The sequence below is a fragment of the Staurois parvus genome, unplaced genomic scaffold (assembly GCF_062004578.1).
Source record: "Staurois parvus isolate SC_StPar_1 unplaced genomic scaffold, SC_StPar_1.0 ptg000210l, whole genome shotgun sequence".
Lineage (NCBI taxonomy): Eukaryota > Metazoa > Chordata > Amphibia > Anura > Ranidae > Staurois > Staurois parvus.
The window spans coordinates 3,071,965-3,087,231 of record NW_028318006.1 but is presented as its reverse complement, the minus strand read 5'-3'; the positions used below and the strand labels follow the sequence as shown (position 1 = coordinate 3,087,231).

At 42.5% G+C, this 15,267-nt stretch overlaps 1 protein-coding gene across 1 annotated transcript in view; it reads right to left on the bottom strand.

The window, feature by feature from the left end:
• The window catches only part of HMCN1 (hemicentin 1), a 468,291-nt gene that overhangs the window by 38,979 nt on the left and 414,045 nt on the right, over positions 1-15,267 (bottom strand). Inside the window, exon 99 of the mRNA XM_089678830.1 lies at positions 11,984-12,103. Coding sequence (XP_089534956.1) covers positions 11,984-12,103 — 120 coding nt within the window. The remainder of the gene's footprint in view (positions 1-11,983; positions 12,104-15,267) is intronic.

The window sequence follows — 15,267 nt, the reverse complement described above, 5'->3', positions numbered from 1 at the left end:
CAAATCAATTAGGAACATATGAAAATTAATATCTCCAGACTTGAGGACTGTAACTTAAACAGAATGATACTGTCTAAAAGTTTCCACTGACATACCATCATGGCTTCACTGGAGAACTACAGTAAGTACAAGCTGTAAATAGATCTGTATTGGTGATTTCAATCTGAGTGGAAAAGTTGGGGAAAATTACAACAGTACACTGGAATTCTTCCCTTGATTTATCTGATAAGGTGCTAGGGTGGGCTTGGTGTCAGATGTAGCTATAGTGTTGATCAGTCTCAGATGGACAATGCCAGACAGGTGACACTTGGTGCAAGCTTGGCTGTGTGCTTGGCTCCTGGAGCCCTGAAGCCCATGTTTGATGACTAATATTGGCAATTTTGGCTGAGCCAGGTAAGTAGAGTGCACCCTTGAGCATGGGCATAGCAATATGCACAGTGAGCATCACAGTTAAAAAAATAAGACTGCTATTTATTTCTCAGTAAGGGGCAGCATTCAGTGAAGAAGGAATGAAAGCTACTGGAGGCAACACTATAGGGGAGATTTACTAAAACTGGTGCCCACAGAATCTGGTGCAGCTGTGCATAATAACCAATCAGCTTCTAACTTCAGCTTGTTCCCACTTGCCCTCATGAAGATGTATCCCCCTTCCTGACCAGGCCATTTTTTACGTTACAGCGCTGTTACTTTCACTGACAATTGCACGGTCATGCAATGTTCTACCCAAATGAAATGTATGTCCTTTTTTTCCCACAAATTGAGCTTTCTTTTGGTGGTATTTTATCACCAGTGTGGTTTTATTTTTTGCGCTATAAAAAAAAATACCGACAATTTTGAGAAAAAAACAATATTTGTTTGACATTTTGCTATTAAACATGTCCAGTTAAAAAATTTAAAAAATCAGATTTCGTCATAAATTTTACTAGTAATGGCGGCAATCAGTGATTTATAGCAGGACTGCGGCAGACATTCTGACACTGGGGGGAACTAACTTGGTGTCTCTGACATCCCCAGTGACACCAATACAGTGATCAGTGCTAAAAAAAAGCACTGACACTGTACTAATGGCACTGGGCAGGAAGGGGTTAACACAAGGGGTGATCAAAGGGTTAACTGTGTGCTGGAAGTGTTTTACTAGGGGGCCGTGTCAGTGTGCTTCACTGTAATCACACTGCTCTGGGTGGCTATCCATCCAGAACAGTGTGCCCAATTACCACGTATCTGGTGATGGAGGCCAATGGAGAGAGGGCTTCCCTTGCGGCTAAGTTCTGGACTCCCCTGAGAGTGGGACAGCGGGAGTCAGGCCCAAAGTTGCACAGGTCGCCTGTAGGAGTGCTGGTTGGTGGTCCACTCAGAAGCACAACTGGTGCACGGAGATAGGTCTGCAGACAGGAGGCGTCTGTGCGTGGTATGCAAGCCCTTCCGGAAGTTGGATGTTTACTGGGTAGTTGGTTCAAGCCAAGATCAGGTACCAGGTGGGAATCAGAGCAGACGTAGTCAGATGGGAAAGCCAAGGTCATTCACAGAGAAGCGAGAGAGAGAGAGAGAGAGAGAGAGAGAGAGAGTATCCATAAGCCAAGGTCAGATCAGGGGTAAATCAGAGTAGACATGTCCAGGAGCAAGCCGAGTCGGTAACAGAAAATCACAAGTCAGAAACACAGGAAACAGGAACCAGGAACAGGGCACGGGGAGCTAGAGATCATCCAGCAACCAGAGGAAGTGATGAGCCTTCTTATAAAGGCCATCTGGCACCAGACTGAGGCTGATGTGTACTTCTGCGGCCATGTAGCGTATTGGCAGAAATGCCAGATCTTCTAGAACTCCTGCCGTGGACAGGACCCTGACACCAACTGACAGGGAGGAGGACTGTTAGTAAACAAAACAGTCTTCCTCCCTGTCGGAGATCTTCGGTGAGTAATTACCGGCCAGGACCTGGTGATTGACAGCCGCGGTCGCGAATGGCGGCCCCTACCCAGAAATGCAAAATCATGTATATATACACATGATTTTGTGCACCTGTGCTGCCCTGAAGCAGTATTTCTGCTATAGGGTGGACGGGAAGCGGGTAAGCCTTGCCAAAAAAAACCTAGAAGCTGATTGATTACTATGCACAGCTGCACCAGATTCTGTGTGCTCTGATTTTAGTAAATCCCACCATGTGTTTATATATTCGCATTGTGTCTAGCTAAGGACAATAAATACATAGCTCGATTTAGAACTTTGGGCTGTACAAGTGAGGTGCACACACAATATCACTTGCACAGTAAGATTACATAGAATTGCTATTGATTACTTATAATTAATCATTTGTTATTTAATATTATATTTCACATGCATTTTTATGCTTATTTCACATTACTTATTATTTATTATTAATTATTATTATTTATTTATTTAGCACTTTTTGCACATACACATTGCGTTTTGCACATATATGTCACTTTAAATGGTGGGTTTATCTAATGTCACCGATATAGCATACTATTATATTTATTAAGGTTTTTACATCATTGTTTTTTATAATATATTTTTTAATATTGTCCAATAATTAATTATAGCACAGAAGTTTTTTATTTGTATTCTATTATATTTTTTTATATGATCATGGAATAATATATATTTATATCATTTATTATTTAACACAGTAGTGCATGATATGCATGGTTAAAATATTTCAAATATTTCTAGTAGGTGGAGCGCGACACAACCAATTATTTATTTGTCTATTATCACACAGCATTATGAGTATGTGTATTTGTGTTGAGGCACCATTATTAATTTAGTTGTCAGTCACTTATTATTTATTAATCTTTTTAGTTGTTAGTCACTTATAAATTTTGCACATACCACTGTAGTAGCTCACAAGTACACTTTATTATGTGTTTATACCTGTCAGTATATTTTTTTTTATTTAATGACCAATGTGATTTATTTATTAAAGTGGTGGAAAAGATGCCTTATGAATGTATTTCTGATATAAAGTAAAGATGTTTTGGTGATCTCACTAAAATCCAATAGTTTTTTTCTGGATTGTTGTACTGTGTTTATAACCATTGCAGTTTTGGCTGTCTTAATTAGGAGCCTTGATTGTCCTTGGGGCATATGAGGAATTTTAACAACCAAATAAATTAATTGTTGGATGAACTTATTGATCCTTATAACCAATGTACAGAAAGGGGTTCTCTGAGTGTTCTGTCCTCCCCCCCCCCTCCTTTCTCCTGTCAGTGTACAAAGGAATGGATCAGAGAGGGCAGCTCTGTGTGCTCCCATCGCCCATCTGTCTCTTCCTTTGCCCCTTTAGTAACAGCAAGGACCAGTCACCAAAGAGGAGCGTCATGGGACATGTAGCCCCCAGAGACAGGTGGCACCATTTGATTTTACAGGGGGTAAAACTACAGGAGCTACAGGGGGGGGGGTAAAACTACAGGGAGGACAGACCCAGGAGCCTGGGAAAAAAGAGTCGGGAGCAGTGCTACAGGGGACAGAGTAGGCAGAGGTCTGAGCTGAGGGGATGTCATTCAGGGGAGAGAGATGGACACTGCCCAGCACCTCCAAGGAGAGAGAGAAAAAGAGACCAAGCCACTGAAACTCCCTTGCTGTGACAGTCTGTGCAGAGTTGTGACCTAAAAGTGGACAGCCGGAGCCACTGCCAGAATATCGGTGTCACCACAGGCAACCCAGAGTGAGCTGACTCCGGATCGGAGGAACTATTGTTGCTTTGTTGCTGGGTTTGGTGAGAGGGACTTGCTATCACTGTTCTAGACTGAGCCATCGGGAACTGCCTAACCTGTTATCCTATAGCACTAATACTTCCTGACGTTTTTCTTGACGGCCACAATGTGCACCAATGAGCTCCAACGACTAGCCAGAGAAGACTTAGGACTAAAGACTGCCCCTAATTGTGACTGCCCCTAGGCCGTAGCCAGTTTGCTAGTTAAAGTAGTACCATAACCGTGTTGTGCACTCAAAATCAGTATAGAGCTGCTATCATTCTAACTGCTTTTAGAGTTTGTATACACTGTTCATTGCTGACTTGCTAATTGATATATTGATTCTGGCTAATGACATTGAATCATACCTTTTTCTTTTCTACTTTGGTATTGTTCTCTTACCCTGTTTAGCAGCCTGTGTCCTAACTTGCCTGCTGTGTATTCAGTTCTATTTACACTGACATTTATGATAATCCATATTAATAGATTAAGTGTGTTTGTCACTAAATGGGTGTGTGTTTATTTATTGGCAATACTCCACAGCCAGGCAAAAGGTATTTTACACTTGGGTTGTTACTTGTGCTTGTAGTGATTTTATTCAACCAGGTGTGTCAGAGGGGCTGAGTTTGTTCTTGGAGTTGAGGTGCAGAACAGGGAACCCAAAATTACCAAGTGGCTCCCCGGGGGTAACACTACAGAAATAAATGATGAAGTGGAGGTGTCCTGCTTCTCTTTGCACCATTATTAACTAAATAATGTCAATAGTTGCTTCCTCTACATAACAACACTAGTAACCATTGCACCTTCATTCCTAGATTTTATTTAAAAGTTCTTTACTTACGTTAATGCATAAACTAAGGCTTGTCAAACTTATTTTCTGTATACTGTGAACCTGATTTATTAAAGAAAAACATCTGCTTTTTATATCATTTTTCTAAAGCAAGTTAGGTTTAACTCATTGCTTTGAAAAACACAAACTTTCCTACAGTCTTATTTTCCCACCATGTGTACAGAGGAGTAGTTTCAATGTTTGTGTTTTACCTGTACCGTGTTATCCTCTGCATAGTAAGTTGGAGAAAATGTGTCACAAACATTTTATTTATTAGGAAAATACATATTTATCATTTATGTTTGGGTTTGTGTAATTAATGTCTTATTTACAATGATGTATGCATGCTGTTAAATTATATTTTAAATAACCTGAAGAGCTTACTACAACAGTTAACACAGCTTTATGTGTGTAAACACGATAAATGCATATATATATATATATATATACACAGTACACTGTATATATATACTGCATATACACATACATACCATACACAGTATATACTATATACTGTATATGTAAAGAGTGATTAATAAAGAGTATGTATTCCTATCCAAACCGAACAGCAGAGAAAAGAGAAAATGGGAGATGATTTTGAATGGGGTGGGGGGGGGGGGTGTAGTGAGAGGAGGCATACTTGGGAGCTGGCTGTAGACTAAATTTAGACTAGGGATAATGGAGAAAGAATTTGGAGTAAAAAAGGGCAAAAATGATAGTGCTAAAATAGAAGAAGTCCTAACAAAGCAGAAGCTAGAGGCCTCTGAGTTAAAGTTTTTTGTTCCCCTCTCCCAAAAATTAAAAGTCAGCAGCTACAAACACTGTAGCTGCTAACTTTTAATATTAGAGCACTTACTTGTCTAGGGATGCAGCAGTGTCCTCACTCCAAGCCGATTCTTCAATTGGCTGTTGGATGCTGGAGCCGCCATCTTGACTAAGGTAAACCGGCAGTGAAGCTATGCACGAATCGTGCTGCGCTTTATGAATGGGCCACAGTGCTCTGTGACCTGTGAAATGTCCCAGAGGGCTGCAGGGGGGGAAGGAAGGGGGACTGAACTTCCAGCTCAGTTCACCTGTCAAAAGCAGGTACCCACACCCCCCTCCCCAAAAGGTGCCAAATGTGACAGTGGAGGCAGATAAGCGAAGCTTCCACTTTTGGGTGGAACTCTGCTTTAAGGTATCATACCTTACCATACCATAGTCATTGGAAAATTATCTGGAATGCTTCCATCAGTTATGGATCAAGAGTGTCTTATTTTCTGGTGTTTGTGTTTGGCTTTACTATGTATATAAGTTTGCTTCAATGAGAGAAGGCTGAATGTGGGTTAAATAGGGAGAGTGGAGATAGGAAAGGAGATACAGAATAGCAGCTGATAAGGAGTATATAGAAATCTAGCATGAAAAGTGTGGGGAGAGCTATGCCAGAAGCTAGTGTTGAGTCACAGTGCATATAATGTGTGTGTGTATAAATATATATATATACCGTAGATAGAGGTGAAACTCGAAAAATTAGAATATCATGCAAAAGTTCATTTATTTCAGTAATGCAACTTAAAAGGTGAAACTAATATATGAGATAGACTCATTACATGCAAAGCAAGAGAGTTCAAACTGTGATTTGTCATAATTGTGATGATTATGGCTTACAGCTCATGAAAACCCCAAATCCACAATCTCAGAAAATTAGAATATTGTGAAAAGGTGCAATATTCTAGGCTCAAAGTGTCCCACACTAATCAGCTAATTAAGCCATAACACCTGCAAAGGGTTCCTGAGCCTTTAAATGGTCTCCCAGTCTGGTTCAGTAGGAATCACAATCATGGGAAAGACTGCTGACCTGACAGTTGTGCAGAAAACCATCATTGACACCCTCCGTAAGGAGGGAAAGCCTCAAAAGGTGTTCCCGCCGCCTCTGGTGCTCCGTCCGGACCTCACAGGTGGGATGACACGTCACTGCTGGGCTGTCCTCTCACTGCGGCAACCGACTTCTCCTGTGCCTGGCGAAAGCGCTCCTCATTGGTGTACTTCTCCTTCAGTACACCACTGGCTTGCTTGAGGGTGGAAATGTAGGTACTCTGCCGGCGGACTGCCAGCTCCAGGGAATCCATCTCTGGACGCATGAGCTGCCTCTTCGTGCTCCAGACCCTGTCAAAGCTTGCTTTAAGTTTCTTAAGCTTCATCCTCATTTTGGTAAGCTTCTTCTCCTTCTTTATGCGTGCCACATGAGCAGTAACACGTCCCCTATAAGCTGTATAGGATTCGCCCTGTTTGGAGGCATTTCCCAGGTCCTCCACATGAGATGGACCAGTACCATGCTCTCCAAGGGGGGGCCCCCCGCCCGGATCCTGGCCGGGCTCGGCCATAGTATGCTGGGCTAAAGCCCAAAATTGAGGCCCTGGCCCAAATGAGGCCTCCAGGTAGTTAGAGCACACTCACACACCTTGCAGTCAGGCTCAAAGTGTCCCACTCTAATCAGCTAATTAAGCCATAACAATTGCAAAGGGTTCCTGAGCCTTTAAATAGTCTCTCAGTCTGGTTCAGTAGGAATCATAATCATGGGAAAGACTGCTGACCTGACAGTTGTGCAGAAAACCATCATTGACACCCTCCATAAGGAGGGAAAGCCTCAAAAGGTAATTGCAAAAGAAGTTGGATGTTCCCAAAGTGCTGTATCAAAGCACATTAATAGAAAGTTATGTGGAAGGGAAAAGTGTGGAAGAAAAAGGTGCACAAGCAGCAGGGATGACTGCAGCCTGGAGAGGATTGTCAGGAAAAGGCCATTCAAAGTGTTGGGAACTTTCACAAGGAGTGAACTGAGGCTGGAGTCAGTGCATCAAGAGCTACCACACACAGATGGATCCTGGACATGGGCTTCAAATGTCGTATTCCTCTTGTCAAGCTGCTCCTGAACAACAAACATAAAAAGCGTCTTACCTGGGCTAAAGAAAAACAGACCTGGTCTGTTGCTCAGTGGTCCAAAGTCCTCTTTTCTGATGAGAGCAACTTTTGCATCTCATTTCTAAACTAAGGACCCAGAGTATGGAGGAGGAATGGAGAGGCACACAATGCAAGATGCTTGAAGTCCAGTGTGAAGTTTCCACAGTCTGTGTTGATTTGGGGAGCCATGTCATCTGCTGGTGTTAGTCCACTGTGCTTCATTAAGTCCAGGGTCAACACAGCCGTCTACCAGGAGATTTTGGAGCACTTCATGCTTCCTTCCACAGACGAGCTTAATAAGGGATGCTGACTTCATTTTCCAGCAGGACTTGGCACCTGCCCACACTGCCAAAAGCACCAAAACCTGGTTCAATGACCGTGGGATTACTGTGCTTGATTGGCCAGCAAACACGCCTGACCTGAACTCCATAGAGAATCTATGGGGCATTGCCAAAAGAAAGATGAGAGACATGAGACCGAACAATGCAGAAGAGCTAAGGGCCGCTATTGAAGCATCCTGGACTTCCATAACACCTCAGCAGTGCCACAGGCTGATAGCTTCCATGCCACGCCGCATTGAGGCAGTAATTGCTGCAAAAGGGGCCCAAACTAAGTACTGAGTACATATGCATGCTTATACTTTTCAGAGGTCCGATATTGTTCTATGTACAATCCTTGTTTTATTGATTGCATGTAATATTCTAATTTTCTGAGATTGTGGATTTGGGGTTTTCATGAGCTGTAAGTAATAATCATCACAATTATGACAAATCACGGCTTGAACTATCTTGGTTTGCATGTAAAGAGTGTATCTCATATATTAGTTTCACCTTTTAAGTTGCATTACTGAAATAAATGAACTTTTGCACGATATTCTAATTTTCGAGTTTCACCTGTGTATGTATGTGTGTGTGTATATATATATATATATATATATATATATATATATATATATATATATACACAGTACTATGCAAAAGAATTGAAGGAACACTTTTGAATCAGAGTACAGCATCAAGTCTCAATTAAACGTTTGGGATATTGATCTAGTCAGTTAAGTAGCAGAGGGGGTTGTTAATCAGTTTCAGCTGCTTTGGTGTTAATGAAATTAAAAACAGGTGCACTAGATGGGCAACAATGAGACAACCTCCAAAACAGGACTGGTTTTACAGGTGGAGGCCACTGACATTTTTTCCCCTACTCATCTTTTCTGACTGTTTTTCACTAGTTTTGCATTTAACTACAGTCAGTGTCACTACTGATAGCATGAGGCGATACCTGGATCCTACAGAGGTTGCACAGGTAGTCCACCTCCTACAGGATGGCACATTAATATGTTCCATTGCCAGGAGGTTTGCTGTGTCTCCCAGCACAGTCTCAAGAGCATGGAGGAGATTCCAGGAGATAGGCAGTTACGCTAGGTGAGCTGGACAGGGCCATAGAAGGTCCTTAACCCATCAGCAGGACCGTTATCTGCTCCTTTGTGCAAGGAGGAACAGGATGAGCAATGCCAGAGCCCTACAAAATGACCTCCAGCAGGCCACCAGTGTGAATGTCTCTGACCAAACAATCAAAAACAGAAACAGACTTCATGAAAGTGTCCTGAGGGTCCGATGTCCTTTAGTGGGCCCTGTGCTCACTGCCCGGCATCATATAGCTTGATTGGCATTTGCCATTGAACACCAGAATTGGCAGGTCTGCCACTGACACCCTGTGCTTTTCACAGATGTTGTCAGGAATGCATACAAGCCAGAGCCTTACAAAATGACCTCCAGCAGGCCAGTGGTGTGAATGTCTCTGACCAAACAAAATCTGAAACAGACTTCATGAAAGTGTCCTGAGGGTCTGACATTCCTCTAGTGGGCCCTGTGCTCACTGCCCGGCACCATAGAGCTTTATTGGCATTTGACATTGAACACCAGAATTGGCAGGTCTGCCACAGGCGCCCTGTGCTTTTCACAGATGAGAGCAGGTTCACCCTGAGCACATGTGACAGATGTGAAAGGGTCTGGAGAAGCCATGGAGAATGTTATGCTTCCTGTAACATCGTTCAGCATGACCATTTTGGTGGTGGGTCAGTGATGGTCTGGGGAGGCATATCCATGGAGGGACACGCAAACCTCTTCAAGCAAGACAATGGCACCTTGACTGCCATTCGGTATCGGGATGAAATCCTTGGACCCATTGTTAGATCCTATGCTGGTGCATCGGGTCCTGGGTTCCTTCTGGTGAACAACAATGCCTGGCCTCATGTGGCGAGATTATGCAGGCAGTTCCTGGAGGATGAAAGAATTGATACCACTGAATGGCCCCCCATACTCCCCTGACCTAAATTCAATAGAACACCTCTGGGATATCATGTTTCGGTCCATCCAACACTGCCAGGTTGCACCTCAGACTGTCCAGGAGCTCAGTGATGCCCTGGTCCAGATCTGGGAAGAAATACCCCAGGACACCATCTGTCATCTCATTAGGAGCATGTCCCAGACATTGTCAGGAATGCATACAAGCACGTTGGGGCCATACAAACTACTGAGTACCATTTTGAGTTTCTGAAATGAAATTTCAGCAAAGTGGACTAGCCTGCTGCATCATTTTTTTACTTTGATTTGCGGGATGTCTTTGAATTCAGTGTTCTGTAGGTTGATAATTTTAATTTCCACCAAACGATGGGGCATGCTTACGTTCATAACACATTACCCAGTCCATATCAGTATAGATATCCAGCGCGATATTTTCCCCATTGAGATCTGATGTGTTTTAAAAGTGTTTCTTTAATTTTTTTAAGCAGTATATATATATATATATATATATATATATATATATATATATGTATATATACAGTATATACTGCTTAAAAAAATTAAAGAAACACATATACTGTATATATACACCGCGTTCCAAATTATTATGCAAATTCTATTTAAGTGTCACAAAGATGAAGTATTTTGTTTTTCAGTTTACCTCATGGATGGCATTGTGTGTCAGGGCTCTTTTGATCACTGAAAACAATCTCGGACACCTGTGATAATTAGATTGGCCCAATTTAAGGAAAAACTACTAAAGGACGGTGTTCCACAATTTTAAGCAGAGCACCATTTTCAAGCAATATGGGGAAGAAAAAGGATCTCTCTGCTGCCAAAAAGAGTGAAATAGTTCAATGCCTTGGACAAGGTATGAAAACATTAGATATTTCACAAAAACTTAAGCGTGATCATCACACTATTAAGAGATTTGTGGCTGATTCAGAGCACAGATGGGTTCGTGCAGATAAAGGCACATTGAGGAAGATTTCTGCCAGATCCATGCATCGGATCAAGAGAGCAGCTGCTACAATACCATTACATAGCAGCAAACAGATATTTGAAGCTGCTGGTGCCTCTGGAGTCCCACGGACATTAAGGTGTAGAGTCCTCCAGAGTCTTGCAACTGTGCATAAACCTTCTATTCGGCCACCACTAACCAATGCTCGCAAGCAGAAACGGCTGCATTGGGCAGAAAAATACATGAAGACTAATTTTCAAACAGTCCTGTTCACTGATGAGTGCCGTGCAACCCTGGATGGTCCAGATGGATGGAGTAGTGGATGGTTGGTGGACGGCCACCCTGTTCCAACAAGGCTGCGACGTCAGCAAGGTGGTGGTGGAGTCATGTTTTGGGCTGGAATCATGGGAACAGAGCGGGTCGGCCCCTTTAGAGCCCCCGAAGGTGTAAAGATGACCTCTGCAAAGTATGTGGAGTTTATGACTGACCACTTTCTTCCCTGGTGCAGAAGGAAGAACTATGCTTTCCGTAATAAAATCATCTTCATGCATGACAATGCACCATCTCATGCTGCAAAGAATACGTCTGCATCAATGGCTGTTATGGGGATAAAAGGAGAGAAAGTCATGGTGTGGCCTCCATCCTCCCCTGATCTCAATCCTATTGAGAACCTTTGGAGCATCCTCAAGCAAAAGATCTGTGAGGGTGGGAGGAAGTTTACATCCAAACAGCAGCTATGGGAGGCTATTCTGGCATCTTGCAAACAAATTCAAGCAGAAAGTGTCCAAAAACTCACAAGTTCAATGGATGCAAGAGTTGTGAAGCTGCTATCAAATAAGAGGTCCTATGTTAAAATGTTTAACTGTTTAAAAAGTTAACATGTTGTTAAAAGTTTGATTGAAATAGCGTTTGATTTCAGTAAATATGCTGCAAACACAACAAATGACAATTTTCAGTTCTTTAAATATATCATTTGCATAATAATTTGGAACACGGTGTATATATAAAAAACAATACGCTTGCAGCCATACACACTTGCATGTTCTTTCAAGCACGTATGATTATCTTTATGAAGTCAATATTTATAAGGTTTCCACTGAGTTTATTCTTTTAATATTTTCCTTCACTTTGACTCAAACCACACATGGTATGGAAACTCTACTTGTATATGCACAAAACACTGGGCTATAACTAAAATGGGCTATAATGGGATATGAAAGCACACTTATGAAATCAAGCTTACCAAGACACGTCCTTCCATCTGGTGAAGTCATGAAGCCTTTAGGGCATGAACAGTAGTAACTCCCCATAATATTATGGCAAGATTGTGAGCATGGGCTGTTAATGGCACATTCATCGTCATCTGGAAGTATTCAATAAATATTTGTTATAAAACCGTTTGTGGAAAAGCTTAGAAGGCAAACCATCTGGTTTATACTAAAGTAACTAAATTGTTTTCCACATAACTTCAAGTCAAATGTTGCCAGAAAGCACTATTATATTAATAATTCATTCAAGTAATAATGTGTAAAATAATAATCCTGCACTCAGAGCTGAAGTCAATGCATTTATTTACATCTTTCATTTATCCATTGCAAGTTGACATGTGAAAAATATGGATCAAAATCTTAAGGATTCGTTCACACAGCAGCACATGCTGTTTCGCAGTGCGGGCTGCTATCAGATCAGGGTCAGTAGGCTGCAGTGATATGTGTATTTTTCATTTTTCTTTTTGAAGTGTCAAAAAGTAACACCTCATTTATGTCTCTGCATAGCAGTGTAGAGCAGTGACCTGCAGTGCCTTCCAGTGCACTGCAGAAAATGCTACGTCCAGTGGTGTATTAAGGTTTTGTGCTGCCCTATGAAACAGAAAAATTGTGTGCCCCCCAACGAGAGAGCGAGAGAGTTCAATGAGTGTGTGTGTGTATGTATATGATTCTCTCTCCCTCTTCCCCCCCTCTCTCTCTCTCTCCCCTCTCTCTCTTCCATCTCTCTCCTCTCTCTCTCTCTCTCTCTCTCTCTCTCTCTCTCTCTCTATCTCTTTTTCTGCCTCGCTTTCTCTTATCTCTCTCTCTTCCCTCTCCTTCTCTCTCTCCCTCTCTCCCTCTCTCTCTCTCTTCCCCCTCTCGTTCTCCCTCTCCCTTCTCTCTCTCTCCCCTCTCTCTCTTTCTCTCTCTCTTCCCCCCTCTCTCTCTTTCTCTATCCCTCTTCCCTTGCTCTTCTCTTTCTCTCTCTCTCTTTCTCTATCTTCCCTCTCTCTTCTCTCTCCAATAATATCACATATTTCCCCCACTCCTAGCAAATACCACCCCCCCTTCCAAAAATCCACATTACACTTCCTAGAAAAAGTGGAGAGGAAAGAGCCAGGAGGAGGTGAGCTGTGTTGTGTTCTTTGGGCTCTCCCTCCTGTCGTCCATCCAGCACACATACTATACGATCACTGATAGATCGTATGGAACTGTATACACACACACACAGTATGATTACTCCTCTACCACCTCCTCCAAGGGCTGCTGATCTCCGGGCAGCAGGAAATGTGGGCAGGGGATAGTGACCATACTGTGTGTGTGCAGTCCCATATGATCTATCAGTGATCGTGTATTGTGTGTTGGATGGATGACAGGAGGGAGAACCCAGAGAACACAACACAGCTCACCTCCTCCCAGCTCTTTCCTCCACGCCACTTCTCCTGTAGCTGCTCCAGGCTTTACCCTGGTCCTGGCTCTGAGTGCGGGTGGGGGAAGGAGCTCAGCGGACAGCGGTCACTCTGGAACACCAGGGCACCCCCTCCACCCGGCCAGGTCTGTCTCTCCCTCCAGCAACAGAACGCAGTTAAGAGGGAAATGGGGAGAAACCTCACACCGGCTTTCAGCTTCTGGAGGGAGAGATACACAGGGCATCCTTCTTCAACTGCTCTACCCCACCAAACTGATCCTCCTGCTGTCCTGGCCACCTAGAGGAGTACCGGTGGTACCCCTCAGATGGTGGCCCTTCATGGCTCTGTCCCCCGCTGCTCACCAGTTCCCTTCTTCCAGGGGGCGGTGCCGCCCCCCTAAAAATTGCAACCCTAAGCAAATGCCTTGTTTGCCTCATGGTCGATACTTCCCTGGCTATGTCTACACTTCACCACAGCTCACTGCACTGCACCTCCCAGATGTGTTGCTTTGTGACAACTGTTTTCTCTGGGGCCTAGTGACAACCTACATTGATCCAGTGCTGAAAAACACAGGTCACTGCACTGTGTGAACAAGCCCTAAAGAAGGAAGAATACACTCACCAAGCAATTTATTTAGAACATCTGTGCACCTGCTTTTTTATGCAGTAATTTAATCAGCCAGTCAAGTGGCATTAACACAAATGCATAATATAATGCAGAGACAGGTTATGAGCATGACTGGAGAATGTTGAAAAATGTGATCTCTTATTTTGGTGGTGACATGATTGTTGGTGCCAGACAGGCTAGCAAGCGCATTTTGGAACTTCTGATCTCCTGAAATTTTCACTCTCTAATTTACACAAAATGCTACAAAAACATTCAGTAAGATGAAGTTCTGCTTATGCCTTGCTGATGAAAAGTTAAGAAGAATATGTCCAAACTGGTTCAAGCTGACAGACAGCTTACATCAATTCAGATAACCACTCTTTGCAACGTTTTTAAGCACAAGAACATCTCAATATGTACAACATCATAAATCAGTAGAAAATGTGGAACTATCCACATTCTAACAACATAATAATACATTATTCATTGAAAATACATAAAATTAACAATCTCTTAAAGAACAGGGACCCTTTAAACACACAAACCTGTATCTGATCTGTATACTTTTGAAACTTCTAAAGGATAAGACTGAATATGTATTAATAACCTAAACATACATGTACCTAAATCAGTTTTACAAACACCATCAAGAAAAAGAAGACCTTCATTAATCTGCACAACTGCTCACCCCAGTTCAGCAAAACCGTTATGAATCTTAGCCCATAATTCCTATGAATACATGCACCACCTACTCAATATGTACACAAGCTCCAAACTCAATTTTAAACTGACAAAGATCTCCAAATTATCTTACACAGCCTTGGCTTCTTTTTAGCTTAATATATCAGTGATGGACTGTGTAATCTATTCTTTCTCCAGCTCAGACACTTGTTATAGTGTATGCAAACCCAATCACTAGCATCTCTAAGAAGCTTTAACACATTAATGTAATTTCTAAGGGTTTTTTCAATATTTTTATACATGTTGCACATGCAGCTCAAAATAATATTTGGCTGTCCTGCCATGAAAGTCCTTGTTCTGTTGTGCTCCTTGGTGTCACTTTGTCATACAGGTTGCTGTAAAGACTACACATGGCCATTTCAGCTCATTTTGTGCAGGCATGTTCCACTGTTGTCACCCCCTTCCCCAACAGATCAGCATAGGTGTCAGTGGTTCACTGTCCCTCGCTGCCTCCCTCCCCTAACTAAAGACATCAATGCTAAACCTATGAAAGTACTGATTGGCAAGACATCACTCCACTTGAC